This window comes from Notamacropus eugenii, chromosome 3, assembly GCF_028372415.1.
Source record: "Notamacropus eugenii isolate mMacEug1 chromosome 3, mMacEug1.pri_v2, whole genome shotgun sequence".
NCBI lineage: Eukaryota > Metazoa > Chordata > Mammalia > Diprotodontia > Macropodidae > Notamacropus > Notamacropus eugenii.
The window spans coordinates 67,048,285-67,061,554 of NC_092874.1; the positions used below are offsets into that span (position 1 = coordinate 67,048,285).

Here is a 13,270-nt window from a genome sequence, read left to right on the forward strand (position 1 = left end):
TGGAGTCAGGGGACCTAAGTTAGAATATTGATCATTTACTTACTGCTTCTAATGACCTTGAGATAGTCACCATTCTCTTTTGGTTCTCCTCCAATCTGTCCAAACCATTCCTTCTCAACTTCCCTTGCTGGTTCATCCACGTCATGCCCATTCACCTGGGGTATATCCCAAGTTTCTGTCATCAACACTCTTATCTTCTCCCTCTGTACTAACTTGCTTTGTGAGTGCATCCACTCCTAGGGTATTTATCATTTCTAAGCAGCTAATTCACATGTACCCATCCTTAAGTTCTCTCCTGAGCTCCAATCTCAACTCACCCACTGTATTTGGTGCATCTCAAACCCAATGTGTCCAAAACAGAACTCATTGTCTTTTCCTCCAATTTTCCTCTATTCCAAACTCCCTTATTCCTGTCAAGAACACCGATATCCTCTCATTACCTCAGTGTTGTCCTTAACTTCTCACTCTACTTATCCAATCTATTGACAAATCTGATTATTTCTACCTTTGCAACATCATATATACACATATACACATCACATATAATCCATTTATGATGTGCTAATATGTGTGTATGGAAATCCATATGTATGCACATACTATACACACATACACATTTATCCCTTTTTTCTCAGTCTCACCATGATGTGGTAATAAAACATATGTATGTATGTATACAAAAATTTTACACACGTATGTATGTATGTATTTCCCCCCGTTCAATCTTACCTGGACTATTGCTATAGACTTCCCATCCATCTCCCTACCTCAAAACTCTCCCACTACAATCCATCCTTCACTCAGTTGCCAAAGTGATTTTTTGTAAATCTGACCATGTCATCCAATTATTCAACAAACTCCAGTGGCTCCCTCTTACTTTCAGGGGTCAAGATGACTTCCTCTGTTTAGCATTTTGAGTATTTCATAACCTAAACTTTTCCAACCTTTTCAACCTTCTTGTGCCCTACTTCCCTCCACATGCTCTCCAATCCAGCCTCCCTACCATTTGTTTGACAGGACTCTCCCTCTGCCATGCTTTCCCTCAGCTGTTCCCTGTGCCTGGAGTGTTCGCCTTCTTTACATCCACAATTTTTCAGACTTCGTTCAAGGCTCAGTTCAGATCTTACCTTCTGAAGGAGGCCTTTCTTGGCCTCCTCAAATACTGGGGTCTTCTCTTTGAGGTTGCCTTCCATTTACTCAACACCATTTTAGGCATTAGTATTAAATTAAGGTCAGGGACAGAGATTTTGTGTTTCTTGGTATCCCCAGTGCTTTACTTCTGAACCTGGAAGATGGTAGGTGTTTAATAAATGTTTTCACCAACTAACTGAACCTCTCTGATCCTCAGTTTTCTTATATGGACTAGATAATATCTGAACTCAATTCCAGCAGAATCTATGACCAGAACCCTGGTCTTCTGAATGACAGATGAGTATTTTTTCTATTTCCATGCTAACTGATGAATACTAATCTCTGTGTTGATTGCTTAGCTCCAGTGAATATTTCTCTACTTTTCCTTGAATAACTCAGAATAGGTATAAATAGATTACATACATATATATGTATATATATATACCTACATGTATATATATATATATATATATACGGGTATATATATATATGTATATATATATATGACCTACATGTATATATATATATATATGGGTATATATGTATATATATATGGGTATATATATGTATATATATACATATATATATATACACACACATATACAGAGAGAGAGAGAGAGATGCAAGTCACAACACTTTTCTCTCTTCTATTTCAAAAACTGAGTTTGTAAGGTGACATTTACAGAAGCCCACCGGTAGAAATGACATTTAATTACATTTTTGAACAAAACCATATCCTTATATATTCTATTATCATACTTTGTTGCAAATAATTTGTTCACTTTCTTCTGTGTTGGTGTAGTCACATTTGGAGATCAGAATTCCACTGGAGACTGATCTTCAAAGGGCTCAGGAACTCCACTTAGGTCCTCCAGAGAAAAATCTGTTTCCCCTGCCAGTCTGATTGGAGAAATTTCCTCAGACTGACTTTCTTGACTTGCTGCCCAAAAAGCCTCCCAGCTATTCTAAGTTTAGCAAGGGTCATGGGATTTTCCTATCCCTGCCTGTCTGGATAGGGAAGCAGAAATGCCCAACATTAGCAAGTACAAGAATTTTCCCAGGAAAGAATATCTTTCATTCTATTTTTCTTCAAACTTCACCTGCTCCTACCTTTTCCTTTTCTTCTCATAGAGGCATTATTTGTACTAGGGTCCTAGACTGGGATATGGGTTTCAATCCTGACTCTTCCAATGTGACCTGGAACATCATCTCTCTGAGGATCAGTTTCCCCATTTGTAAAATAAGAGGTTTGGGTTGTATGGCTATTGAAACCTTTGCTGATTTTAAAGTACTAAGAGGTAGCAAAAAACCTGGAATTTTGTCTCTTTATATCCAGAATGGACTCTTTGTAGATTTGGTCACCTAATGAAGGTGTAATGAAGAAGGTTAATTGAAACTGCTACAACTGTGGTTTGAAAAGAGGTAGAGGTTGTACAAGTCAGGGTAAAAAAGGCAGGATGGTGTAGTAGCAAGGGCATTGCATTGGAGTCTGGCCACCTTGGTTCAAGATACAGTTCTTCCAATTAACATCTATGTTTCCTTGGACAATTTCATTTAGCCTCTCTGAGGCTCAGTTTGCCTATTCTGTGAAATAGGGATTGTGATCATTGTAATACCTAAACCCTCAGAATGGATTTGGAAGTTGAAAAAGATATTAAATGTGAAAGTACTATGTAGCTGTAAAGTGTTGTATAAATATCAGTTGTTGTTGGCATTTAACATTTTAGTTGTGTTCCGTGGTCCTTTCCTTCCAAAGAAGTAGCTTGAGAAAGAAAAAGCCTTTAAAAGTACAGTTTAATATAACCTTACAAAAAAGGCTTTTCAAACCATCTCCTAAACTCCCAGACACCTTCATTAAGAGATCAAATCTACAGTTCTGTTCACAGAGTCATGTAACTAGAAAGGAATGCAAGACACTGAAATTTAGAGGGTACAAACATGCATACCATGTAGGCTCTCTGCTCCATCCTGTTCCTCTCTACAAGGAGCCTGGGGGATTTTGAAATCTCCTCCCATGCTAACATCAGATCTCTGTTCCCCTTTTTTAGGACGTAGTATCCCTCCCCAAAAATGGAACCAGTGTCAGGGTCTCCCTACCACCATTGCTATTTTGAGCATGAATTCAGTATTGCTTATAGTGAGCACAATTTCATACTTCTTGCCCTGGGCACCACAATTGCTAGTGACCACTCTTCTCATCCACTAGAACTAGAATTCTAAGCTCTGTGAGATCCCCAGCTTCAAGCTCCTTTCCATTGCGCTCATTATTTCCCCTGTGTAACACAAGCCCTTCCAAAAATAACCTCTATGAAGCAGCATAATCATATCCAGAAGGGAAAAATGTTCTTTGTAATCAGAACATCCAAGACCTTTTGAGGCAAATTACCATAGCTAACTGGCTTTCAACTCTTTACAAGGCAATTCTAACTTGTATCCACTTCTCCTTGAAACTGAGTACTGGCAGTGAGTCAGTGATACCCTCTGGGAGACTCTACAGGAATTGGTCTTTATCATTTGTCGTAAGAGCTTTCAAAGCGGGTTGGAGGGGCAAGGGGTGAAGGAAGACGGTGGCTATTTCTTTCTTCAGGCCTCTTTTGTCCTAGAAAAATTATTCTCAGGAGATGATGCTCTAAAAGAGTCTTCATCCTGAAACCAAGTGTTCACAAATGTATAATCTCTGAAGCCAGAGAAGAATGGCAGTTCCATTGGGCTCTGAAATATGTAAATTCATTGAAGTTTATTTAGCTGTAAAACTTCAGAACTGGAAAGGACCCTGTAGACTCTCTTATCCCTCAGTATGTTAAGTGAGAAACTGAGGCATGGAGAAGGGGAAGAACTTGGTCAAAGTCACATAGTTAGTGGCAGAATTGGGAGTAGAGCTGCCTATTCTTAGGCACCCTCTCCCATGAGTATTTTTTCCCTTTTCCACCCCCAAGTGCCCAACACTTGAATGTTCCCTTCCCTTACTCTCCTCCATCCTTTCTCTACTATTCAAGACTTTTCTCAAGAAATTTCTCTGAAATTGCTTCCCAATAAGATGTAAATGACTGCCATGGCTTATTGTTACCTCACCCATGTAAAAATTTAAATTTAACAGGAATTTCAAAGGAGTATAACTTTAAATGCAGGATTTAGCAAGGACACATGAATCAGAGACTTAATGCTGTACAGAAGGATATCTACACCAATCCCTTTATTTTACAAATGAGGAAACTGAAGCCCAAGTGGCAGATGTGATTTGTCAGTAGTAAGTGTCAGAGCTTGTTGGCCAGTCCCCTCATAAGCATTTGCTCTAGTTTTCAATCTTCATTGTCTTCTCATATAGAGATGAGATGCCTAGGTCAAAGTTGTCTTTTGCTCTAACAGATATTTAGGGCACAACCCTAACAGGTTGCTAATTGATTCTGGGCCTGAAAACCCGAGAATAGTTCCACAGTCATGCCTTGCTTCCTTCTTTCTTAGCGTTGTGTCTGCTCGGAATTATTTTGATCTCTTTGGGAACATGACCAGCTATATTCTTTTTGAATCACAATAATTAGAACTTAATGAGCCAGACCCTCCAGGGGATAAGATTCACTCCAGTTGCAAATCATGCAGTTTAGGATGCCTCAATAACTTGTTTAGTCCATAGGAGGACTGTTTAGTGAATTGAAACTATAATTTATCTAAATTGGTGTTGCTAACTTTTCCCACAGGGGTAACTATTTTTCATTTTCCCAAAAGTACTAAAAAAAATTTCAGGCTGTAAGGAGCAGGAAGGTATGAGAGAAGGAAAAGCTGGAGGTAATTTTGACCTGAAAGTCACCAGGGGAAGGAGGGGGAGAATTGACCTTACAAGTCAGTCAGGAGATGAGTGTTGACATTGGAATCACTGATCATGTGGAAATTGAGGAGTGGTTAACCCTAAAAGCCCTGGAGAAGAGATCTTAGTCCCCAAAATGGACAATTCAGCTTTTAGGACTGAGCAGTTGATCACCAAAAGCCTTGGTTTGAATCACGACTTAAACTTTTTTGTGTCAAAGACCCTTTTGACAGTCTGGTAAAGCTTGCAGACTCTTTCTCAGGTCATGTTTTTAAATGCATAAAAGAAAATACATAGGATTACAAAAGAAACCCAAATGCTGAAATACAGTTATCAAAATATTTTTATTAAAGTTCATGAACCTCCTGTTTAAAGTCCCTGATCTAACTGGTGGCTTTAACCAGTTAATATAGCTTTCCAAAGCGCCTAAATTGTAACCTGGGCAGAGAAGCTGACATACCAGGAGAATCTGGTTCAATATGGCTTCTCTCTGAGCTCTCTACAAATCTGACCTACTCTACTACTGTCCTCAGAAGGGAGAGAAGATTTATTATCCCCATTAAATGGATGAGAAACAGGCTCTGCACTCCCAGGCCATCAGGCTGAATGGGACCTAAGAGGTCATCTTATTCCATCTTCCCTCCTCAGTAACAGTGCCCTAAACTGTACTAGGTTGGCAAGTGCTCACTCATTTCCTTATCTTCCTGAAGTAGCTAAAATGGAATTATGTGCTTTATTATTTGTACACAATATTCACAGTCATTACAACCTCTCTGTGTGGAACTTAAACTTATACCTAGTACCATATCCAGTTTCTTCTGTATCTAGGTTTCCAGAAGAATCTTCTTTTAAATCATAGAAATTAGTCATTATTAAACTTCCATTTTTTAGATAGTATAACTGTTGTTTGAAAATAAATTGGGTTTCATGTCATTAATCAGAGATATGATTAGAATAGGAAAAAAAGAATAGATCATAAATATAGCGTAGGAAAGTCTAGTTCAACCTATTAATTTTATAGTGAAGGAAATGGCCCCAGAGAGATTAAATGATTTACCCAGAATCAGGGTTCTAACTCAAGACTTTTGACTCATCCAGTTCCAAAGAAAATTTATTGGGACCTCATCCGGCAGGCATTCTGTTCCATTGTTGTACAGTTCTAGCTGCTGAAAAGGTCTTTTTTTTCTGTTAAGCTATGATTGGTCTATTTGTAATATCTATCTATTGAGCTTAGTTATGCCTTCTTGAGCACCATAGAATAAACATGTTTGTTCTTTCACATGCTACCCTTTCAAACATTGAAGTCAACCAGCATATTTCTCCATAAGATTCTCTCCTCTTGGTTAAATGGTCTTAGTTCCTTCAACCATTTCTTGGTGACTCTTCACCAACATGGCTTCCCTCTTCTTGGCGCTCTTATCAATCAATGCCTCTTTCAAAAAGTCACACCTACAACAAAATACAAAATTCCAGGTGTAATAAGAACAGAGAAGAAAGAGTACGGTTATTCTGTTGCCTTATGGTTTGGCTTTTCCTCGTTGGTTAATCCTCTGAGACCTCTATAATATGTATATTTTACTCATGGCACATTAGCAAAGGCCTCCCATTTCTCTAAATGACTTTCAATAACTCTGTCCCTCTTTTTTTTCCCTTCCCTTCCTGAAAAAATTTGAGCCAATGCTTAATATTTCTTTCTGTTTTCTTTTCTGCTTTCTCTTTTGTCCATTTTCAACACCAGTATTTTCCTGCACCTCTGAGCTTTCTATTTTTCCATGTGTATTTCCTCCAATTTGTATTATTCTGCCCAATGATCAATTATACTGAGTAATTGCCCCTCATTTGAGAGACCCCCATTTATCCTTATTAGAGAGTAGATTAAAATTCTTTCTTCCATTGAGCAGGTGCACTAGATCTCTTCTTTATCAGAAATTGACCATTTTACAGTTTAACATTTTCAAGCCTTTGCATTGAGGTGAACTATCCAAGGTGTTCATGTTCACTGGAGTGCAGCTGGCTCCCTTTAACATGGGTTTTCTATGCACTTTTCCCTATTATTAGCATATTATGGGCAATTTTTTTCTTTGGTGCTTTGCTTTCTGGGTGAAAACACGGTCTGTTAAGATATCAGATGTAAGTAAACATAAATTAAATTAAAATATCAGATGTGTTTCAATATAAAGGGTGCTTTTTGGAAAAGATGCCTAAAACCTCAAACAATTAAGGCTTGCTTTTTGTTTTGTTTTGTTTTTTCTCTTGAGATCCTGTGTATTTTAATAATATTTGCCTGTCTCCAAGAGCTTAAAACTGGGGGTAATAGTCCTCTTTATCACTCTTCCCCCACTAAATAGTGCTTTTTAATGACAGTATTTGCCTTTTTATTCCAGTTTTCTTTCCTCACTACTGCCAAGTATGGTGGAAATGTGGTTTTTTTTCTGACTTGTTAAATTCAAGACTTAGCAATGACAGTCCACCTTGAACCTTAAATGTAAGAAAGAGGACACCTCTTAGAACTGTAACTTAAAATTCCAGTCAGGGACATCATGAAGATTTAAATTGGGGAAGCAGCTCTTCCTCTGGACAGCTTAATGATCTGTATGTAGTTAATAGTGAAAGGCTGATAGGCAGATGCATTACAGCTAGACTTAAGTTAGCCTTTCTAGGTTCTACAAATTGAAGGATGATTACAGCCGTTTGAATCAAAAATCAGATTCTGAATCACAAGCCAAAGCTCATTCAAAAATTTGTTCTTTAGCATCAGTGGCTTTCACTTTGTCCACTTTCCGCAGGAGCCAATAAATTCATGCCTTTTCCCAACCTCATTTTCTAGCCCAGTGAAAGGTCCCTTCATCTGAGAAGTCACTTCTGAAGTGACTGGCCCCTCTAATAGTACTGGGGATGATATATGCGATGCTTAAGGCCAAATTTTCCTCTTGGTTGAGCACATACAATTTCACTGAAGTCTCTAGAAATTGACTCAGTTCTCCCAGTGGCAAAATTGGGGGTTGGCCTTTTTTTGTAGGAGTCATGAAAAATACAACTTTTTGGAGCCAGTTAGCACATTATTAAATCTTACAAGTGAGGTTTGTTTGGAGTCATTGTCTTATGTTGGGAGATAAAGGTCATCTGAATTTCCCCAGGATCATGGAAATTTCCTAGAAAAAAAACACTCTCTGAAAACTATCACATACTCTCAATCATTCAAGGATACAGAGGGACATAGCACAGTTCAGAGTAGACACTGAGAGGGAAAAGAAAACAGAGGGAGATGCAAGTTGAATACTAAATCATGACTGATCATAAACATGCTTTTTTTCAGAGTCATTTTTCAGTAAAGAAGGGAGCTGCAGCCTTGGGGATTGGAACAGACAGTGTGATTCTGATCAAATGTGATGAAAGGTAAGCGTGAATTTCCAACTCCTGTCTACCTATATCAATAAATTGAAATCAACAGAGTCCTGCTTGGCCAGAAAACAGCTGGAAATTGGAACACAGGCAGTAGTACACCTCTATCCTCACTAACATTACTAATTTTGTTGCTTTGTTGTTGGAATTTTTAAAAATATATCCTCTTTGGGAGAGCACCATCCATCAGCTTCAGTGACCCTGAACCATTCAGAAGTTCCAATTGAAAGAAAGCCTTCCTTCTACAGTTGTACAAAGCAGAAAGCATTCATCATCTAAGCCATGTAGCACCAGCAGGTGAAATGAACATTGAGTTAAAGTGTCATTATCATCCTCTTTGCTACAAATTATGTAAATACGATGAAAGGATCACAGATCACATATACGCTGAGCAAGAAGCAAATGATGCCCTCAAACCTCATCAACTCTGTGATTTTCTTAGTTCATTAAGGGATGAAAGCAAGGAATTCTGGGGGAAACCTGCTATAAATAGCATTTGGGTTTCACATTATTTTTCTCTGTCACTAGGGAATGTTATTTGATTTGGAGAACTGTTTTTAAAGCTTCTGCAAGGTAGGATTTGAGTAGATAGAAGAGGAAAAGAGAGCACATCCAGACAAATAAAAAAAATGTTTAAAAGCACAGAGGTAGAAATGAAATAGTATGGTATGTTAGATAGATATTGTTACCCCCATTTCACAGCTAACAAACTAAAATTCAGAGAAACTCCATGACTTAGTTATGGTCAAAGATGGAAACTGGACCTGTGATGTCATTGATTGCTGGGAACTCTGAGATGTGGATATTCCCTTTTACCAATGCCAGTAGGCTCCTCCTCTGAAATCTACATTTCAGAGATTTGTCTAGGGCAAAGAGAGATTAAGTGACTTGTCCAATGTAACACTGTCAGTAATGTGTCCAGAAATGGGCCTTGAATTCAGGTCTCCCTAGCTCCAAGACCAGTTCTCTATCCACTATACCTTGAAGCTTCTCACTCATGATCAAAGAGAAAGTAAATGTGAAGGAAAGGATTCATTTGTCAAAATTTTTTTGCATTTCCTTTGGCTCTCCTAAAAATTAAAATACCCTCAACATTCCGTTCTATTTAGATTCAACAAACTTTTGAAGGACCTACTATGAGCAAGGTCTTGTATCTAGGCTCTAGGAATACAATGATAAAAAAAACCAGTCCCTGTCCTCTGGAAAATATTCTTGGTTTTTCAGTAGAAAAATCTTCCCAATCACTCCAGGACTCCCCCTCTAAAAAGGGAAGGGAATGATAGACAAGTTATTTGAGGGAAGAAAAACTTGAAGGATTGAATTAAGATGGAAGAGGGGTGAGGCAATAAAGAAAATGACAGAGAAAGGGGAAAATTTTTTTTGAAAGAAATAAATGAACCTTAGGAGAGAAAAGAGGAAAAAATAAAGATATTTGTTTTTAAGTCTATGTTTGTAATTATCAGGAATGACTTATTCAATTCTATATTTAGCATTTTAATATATCTTAGATACATGATGAATTCAAGGATGATATGGAGCTGAGGCAATATATCATAGTATATTGTATTATATAATGTAATGGCTAATATAATAATTATAATAAAATAGTATAATATATTATTCTATATATCATTTAGTATGATATACAATACAATAATTATAATATATGATAATATAATGTACAATGCTACAGTGTAGAATGCTGGCCTTAGAATCACAAAAACCTGGATTTGGTGTCTGGCCTTGGATTCAGGGAGATTTGGGTCCAATTCTGTCTCTGACACATCCTGGATATGGCCATGGGCAAGTCATTCAGCATCTCAGTGCCCTGTATTAGAGATGAGTTGCTGATCTACATAGGTGGAGAGGGTTGCCCACATTGATGATATCGCAAGTCTAGATACACCAAAAAAAAAAAACATAGACCTACAGAAGGCTTCCATAGTGTCAAATTGATCCACTGAGGAGGATTTATGGATGGCTAATGATGACAGTCTCACCGGATAAGAAGGCCCGAGGATTGTGATCTGCATGAGTGAAGGCGGTTGCCCCACACCATCAGAATCAAGGATCCACTGAAAAACCACAGCATGGAATTGATATCCAAGATATGTACTAGGAACAGATGTTCTAATAGAAAGTCATAGAATACATGCCATTTGGAAATAGTAACCAATAGTGTTTCAGGAGGGAATCCCGACAAGGAGGTCCCCATCTCCTTTGCCCAATTTGAATCTGATGAATTAATGCTCTCTCCCACCTAGACCAGTCAAAAGCTCATTGGAATGGTGGAATGGAATCAGATCATGGGCTGCAAAGTCTAAATTGTTGACTCTAGGAAAAGACTCAGGTCAGTGGTCTCTGGAGTTAGACCTGGAACAGTTCAGTGAGAACGCCCATAACCATCTTTGCTTTAGGTTAGCAGTTCTGTAACTTTCTGAAGTCCTTTATGCTCTTAAAAATTATTGAGGAACCTCAAAAAACTTTAGTTTATGTAGATTATGTCTATCAATATTTACCATATTAGGAATTAAAATTAGTATTATTACATAAATAGTTTTGCTCTAGCAGGACCCCTGAAAGGGTCTTAGAAATGGTGGGAAATAAGCATTTATTAAGCACCTACTTATAAGATAATATTTTATTTTCCCCCAATTAAATGTAAAAACAGTTTTAACATTTTTTAAATTTTGAGGCTTTTTAAGATTTTGAGTTCCAAATTCCTTGCCTCTCTTCTTCCCCTCTCCCCTCCCTGAGGAGGTAAGCAATCTGATATAGGTTATACTTAAAGCACTCACTTTTACAAGTATCCCATTGAGTCTTCACAACAGCCCTGTGAGGTGGGCACTACTATTATCCCCATTTTACAGTTCATGAAACTGACCCAGACAAGTTACATGACATGACCAGGGTCACACAACTAATATCTGAGGCCAGATTCAGTCAGCTCTTCCCGACTACAGGATCAGCACTCTCTCCACTAGACCACCTATCTACCCCCAGACCCCCTTAGACTACACTTTGATAACCATGACTTTAGGTAGACACATCCATATTAAAGCCAGAAAAGCAGCTCAAGTGGAAAAATAAATAGACAACAACAGCAAAGAACTCTCTAAAGCTTTCAAGAAGCGTGCTTCAGGCATTTCTTTCTCCTTATCTAGCTATTAAAGGCTCAACTCCACCACATCTTGGGATTGGCCTCTCTATGAGGTTTCTGTCTCTTTCACTGACTCCTGGCTGTGCATATTAGCATGTCAGTTGCCAAGAGACAATTTTTATCTTCCCAGGGACCCCAAATGACAGAGCCATTTTCACCCCATGTTGCACCGAGGACAATCGACTTACAATCCAAACAATAAATGGAACACATCCTAGTAAGGAGAACAATCTGTTCCTTCTTTGGATTGATGCTTGAAATAGCAAATAATAAAGCTATTAGATATTTCCATAGTTATTACACTAAATTACCTTGATGCCCTATGTTTAGTTGGAATATGATGTCCTTTTTAAAAGAAGGAAGAGGTTGGAGAAGTCTTTACCACAATGGGAGGTTGGCAAGGGCTTAAATGGATGTTGGCCAGATCAGGTATACTTCATCAGATGAACTATGGTCTGTATGTTAACTTCAATTTTCTTATTAGCCTTACCTTTAAAATTAGAAATGTGTTTCTCATGGGAAGCAAATTACAAACAACGTGGAAGAAAATCACATCTTCCAGTACACTGAGCCTTTTGGAATAAAAGAAAATTTAAATATAAAATAACAAAAAGAAACAGAAGTTTCCCTCACTGATTTGGAATAATAGCAGCACTGGGCTATAGACGAAAGTCAAATTTGTCAAAGAAATGGGCTCATAGTGAAAACTGGAAGGAGTCTCAGAGTTCATAAAATGCAACACTCTCATTTGCTGCATCGTTTTGTTCTATTTTTTACATATGATAATCCAAGACATAAAGAATACTAATAAGTAAGATAAGAGAGAATAAATTGCATAGTAATATTTCATAAGCCTACATTTCTTTAACCTGCTAGAATTAAATGTTGGACCTTTTTGAGGGATTCTTACTGTCTTAAGTTCTAGGTTTATAAAGGCTATTTATTTTAGACTGGTTCACAATACCTTTAAAAATGGGAAAGCCTTAGTTTGACTCTTTGCTAATAAGAATTGCTTCTTCTAAATTATTACAAATGCTACATTAGTGAAATACAAATTAGTATGGTTTTGTTGTATCTAGAGTTTAAGGGTGAAGGGGAAGGAGAAAATCAATATTATGTCCAAAGAAAAGATGAAGTACATAAAGAAAAATTGAATGCTGTCTCTGAACAGGTTTTTCCCACTGAGGGGGAGAAGGGGTGTTTTCCAAGTGGTCTACCTTTGGAGACTGAGTAAAGGGAAGAAGTGGAGGGAGGTAGGGGAAATGAGGGAGAATGTTCTTTGTAATCATCAGTAGACTCCAAAAGTCTATAAGATGGAGATTGGGCTTCCTTTAGCCACATTCATCCCTGAAGCATTTCTTTCCCAGTTTGGCACTCAAGGTCAGTTCAGCATTCAAGGTCAGCTTAGCCCCAAAATCATAACTCCCGGATAATACATGGTCAGCTTTCCATGGTTTTGCTATATCTTAGGCTAGAACTAGGGGTGATGAGGGAAAGGAGAAGGCAGAAGAAAGGGAAAATCCATATTTTAATATAAAGAAACATTGAAATACAACTAACTTTTGCTTATTTCTCTAGCCTTCATTGATGCCTGTATTTTATTAATTATAATAGTTATCATTTACGTAGGCTAGCTTGTTTGATCCTCACAACAACTCTGTGGAGTAGATACTATTATTATCACAGTTTTTTACAGATTGAAAAAAAAAACCAATGCTAGTGAGTTACACAGTCAGGCAGAGGGATTTGAACTCAGTTCTTTCTGACTCCAAAGC

The 13,270-nt window shown here is 37.8% G+C and overlaps 1 protein-coding gene across 1 annotated transcript in view; it reads left to right on the forward strand.

Annotated features, from left to right (window-relative positions):
- The window catches only part of GAD2 (glutamate decarboxylase 2), a 90,682-nt gene that overhangs the window by 19,901 nt on the left and 57,511 nt on the right, over positions 1-13,270 (forward strand). The window contains exon 8 of the mRNA XM_072651759.1: positions 8,250-8,329. Coding sequence (XP_072507860.1) covers positions 8,250-8,329 — 80 coding nt within the window. The remainder of the gene's footprint in view (positions 1-8,249; positions 8,330-13,270) is intronic.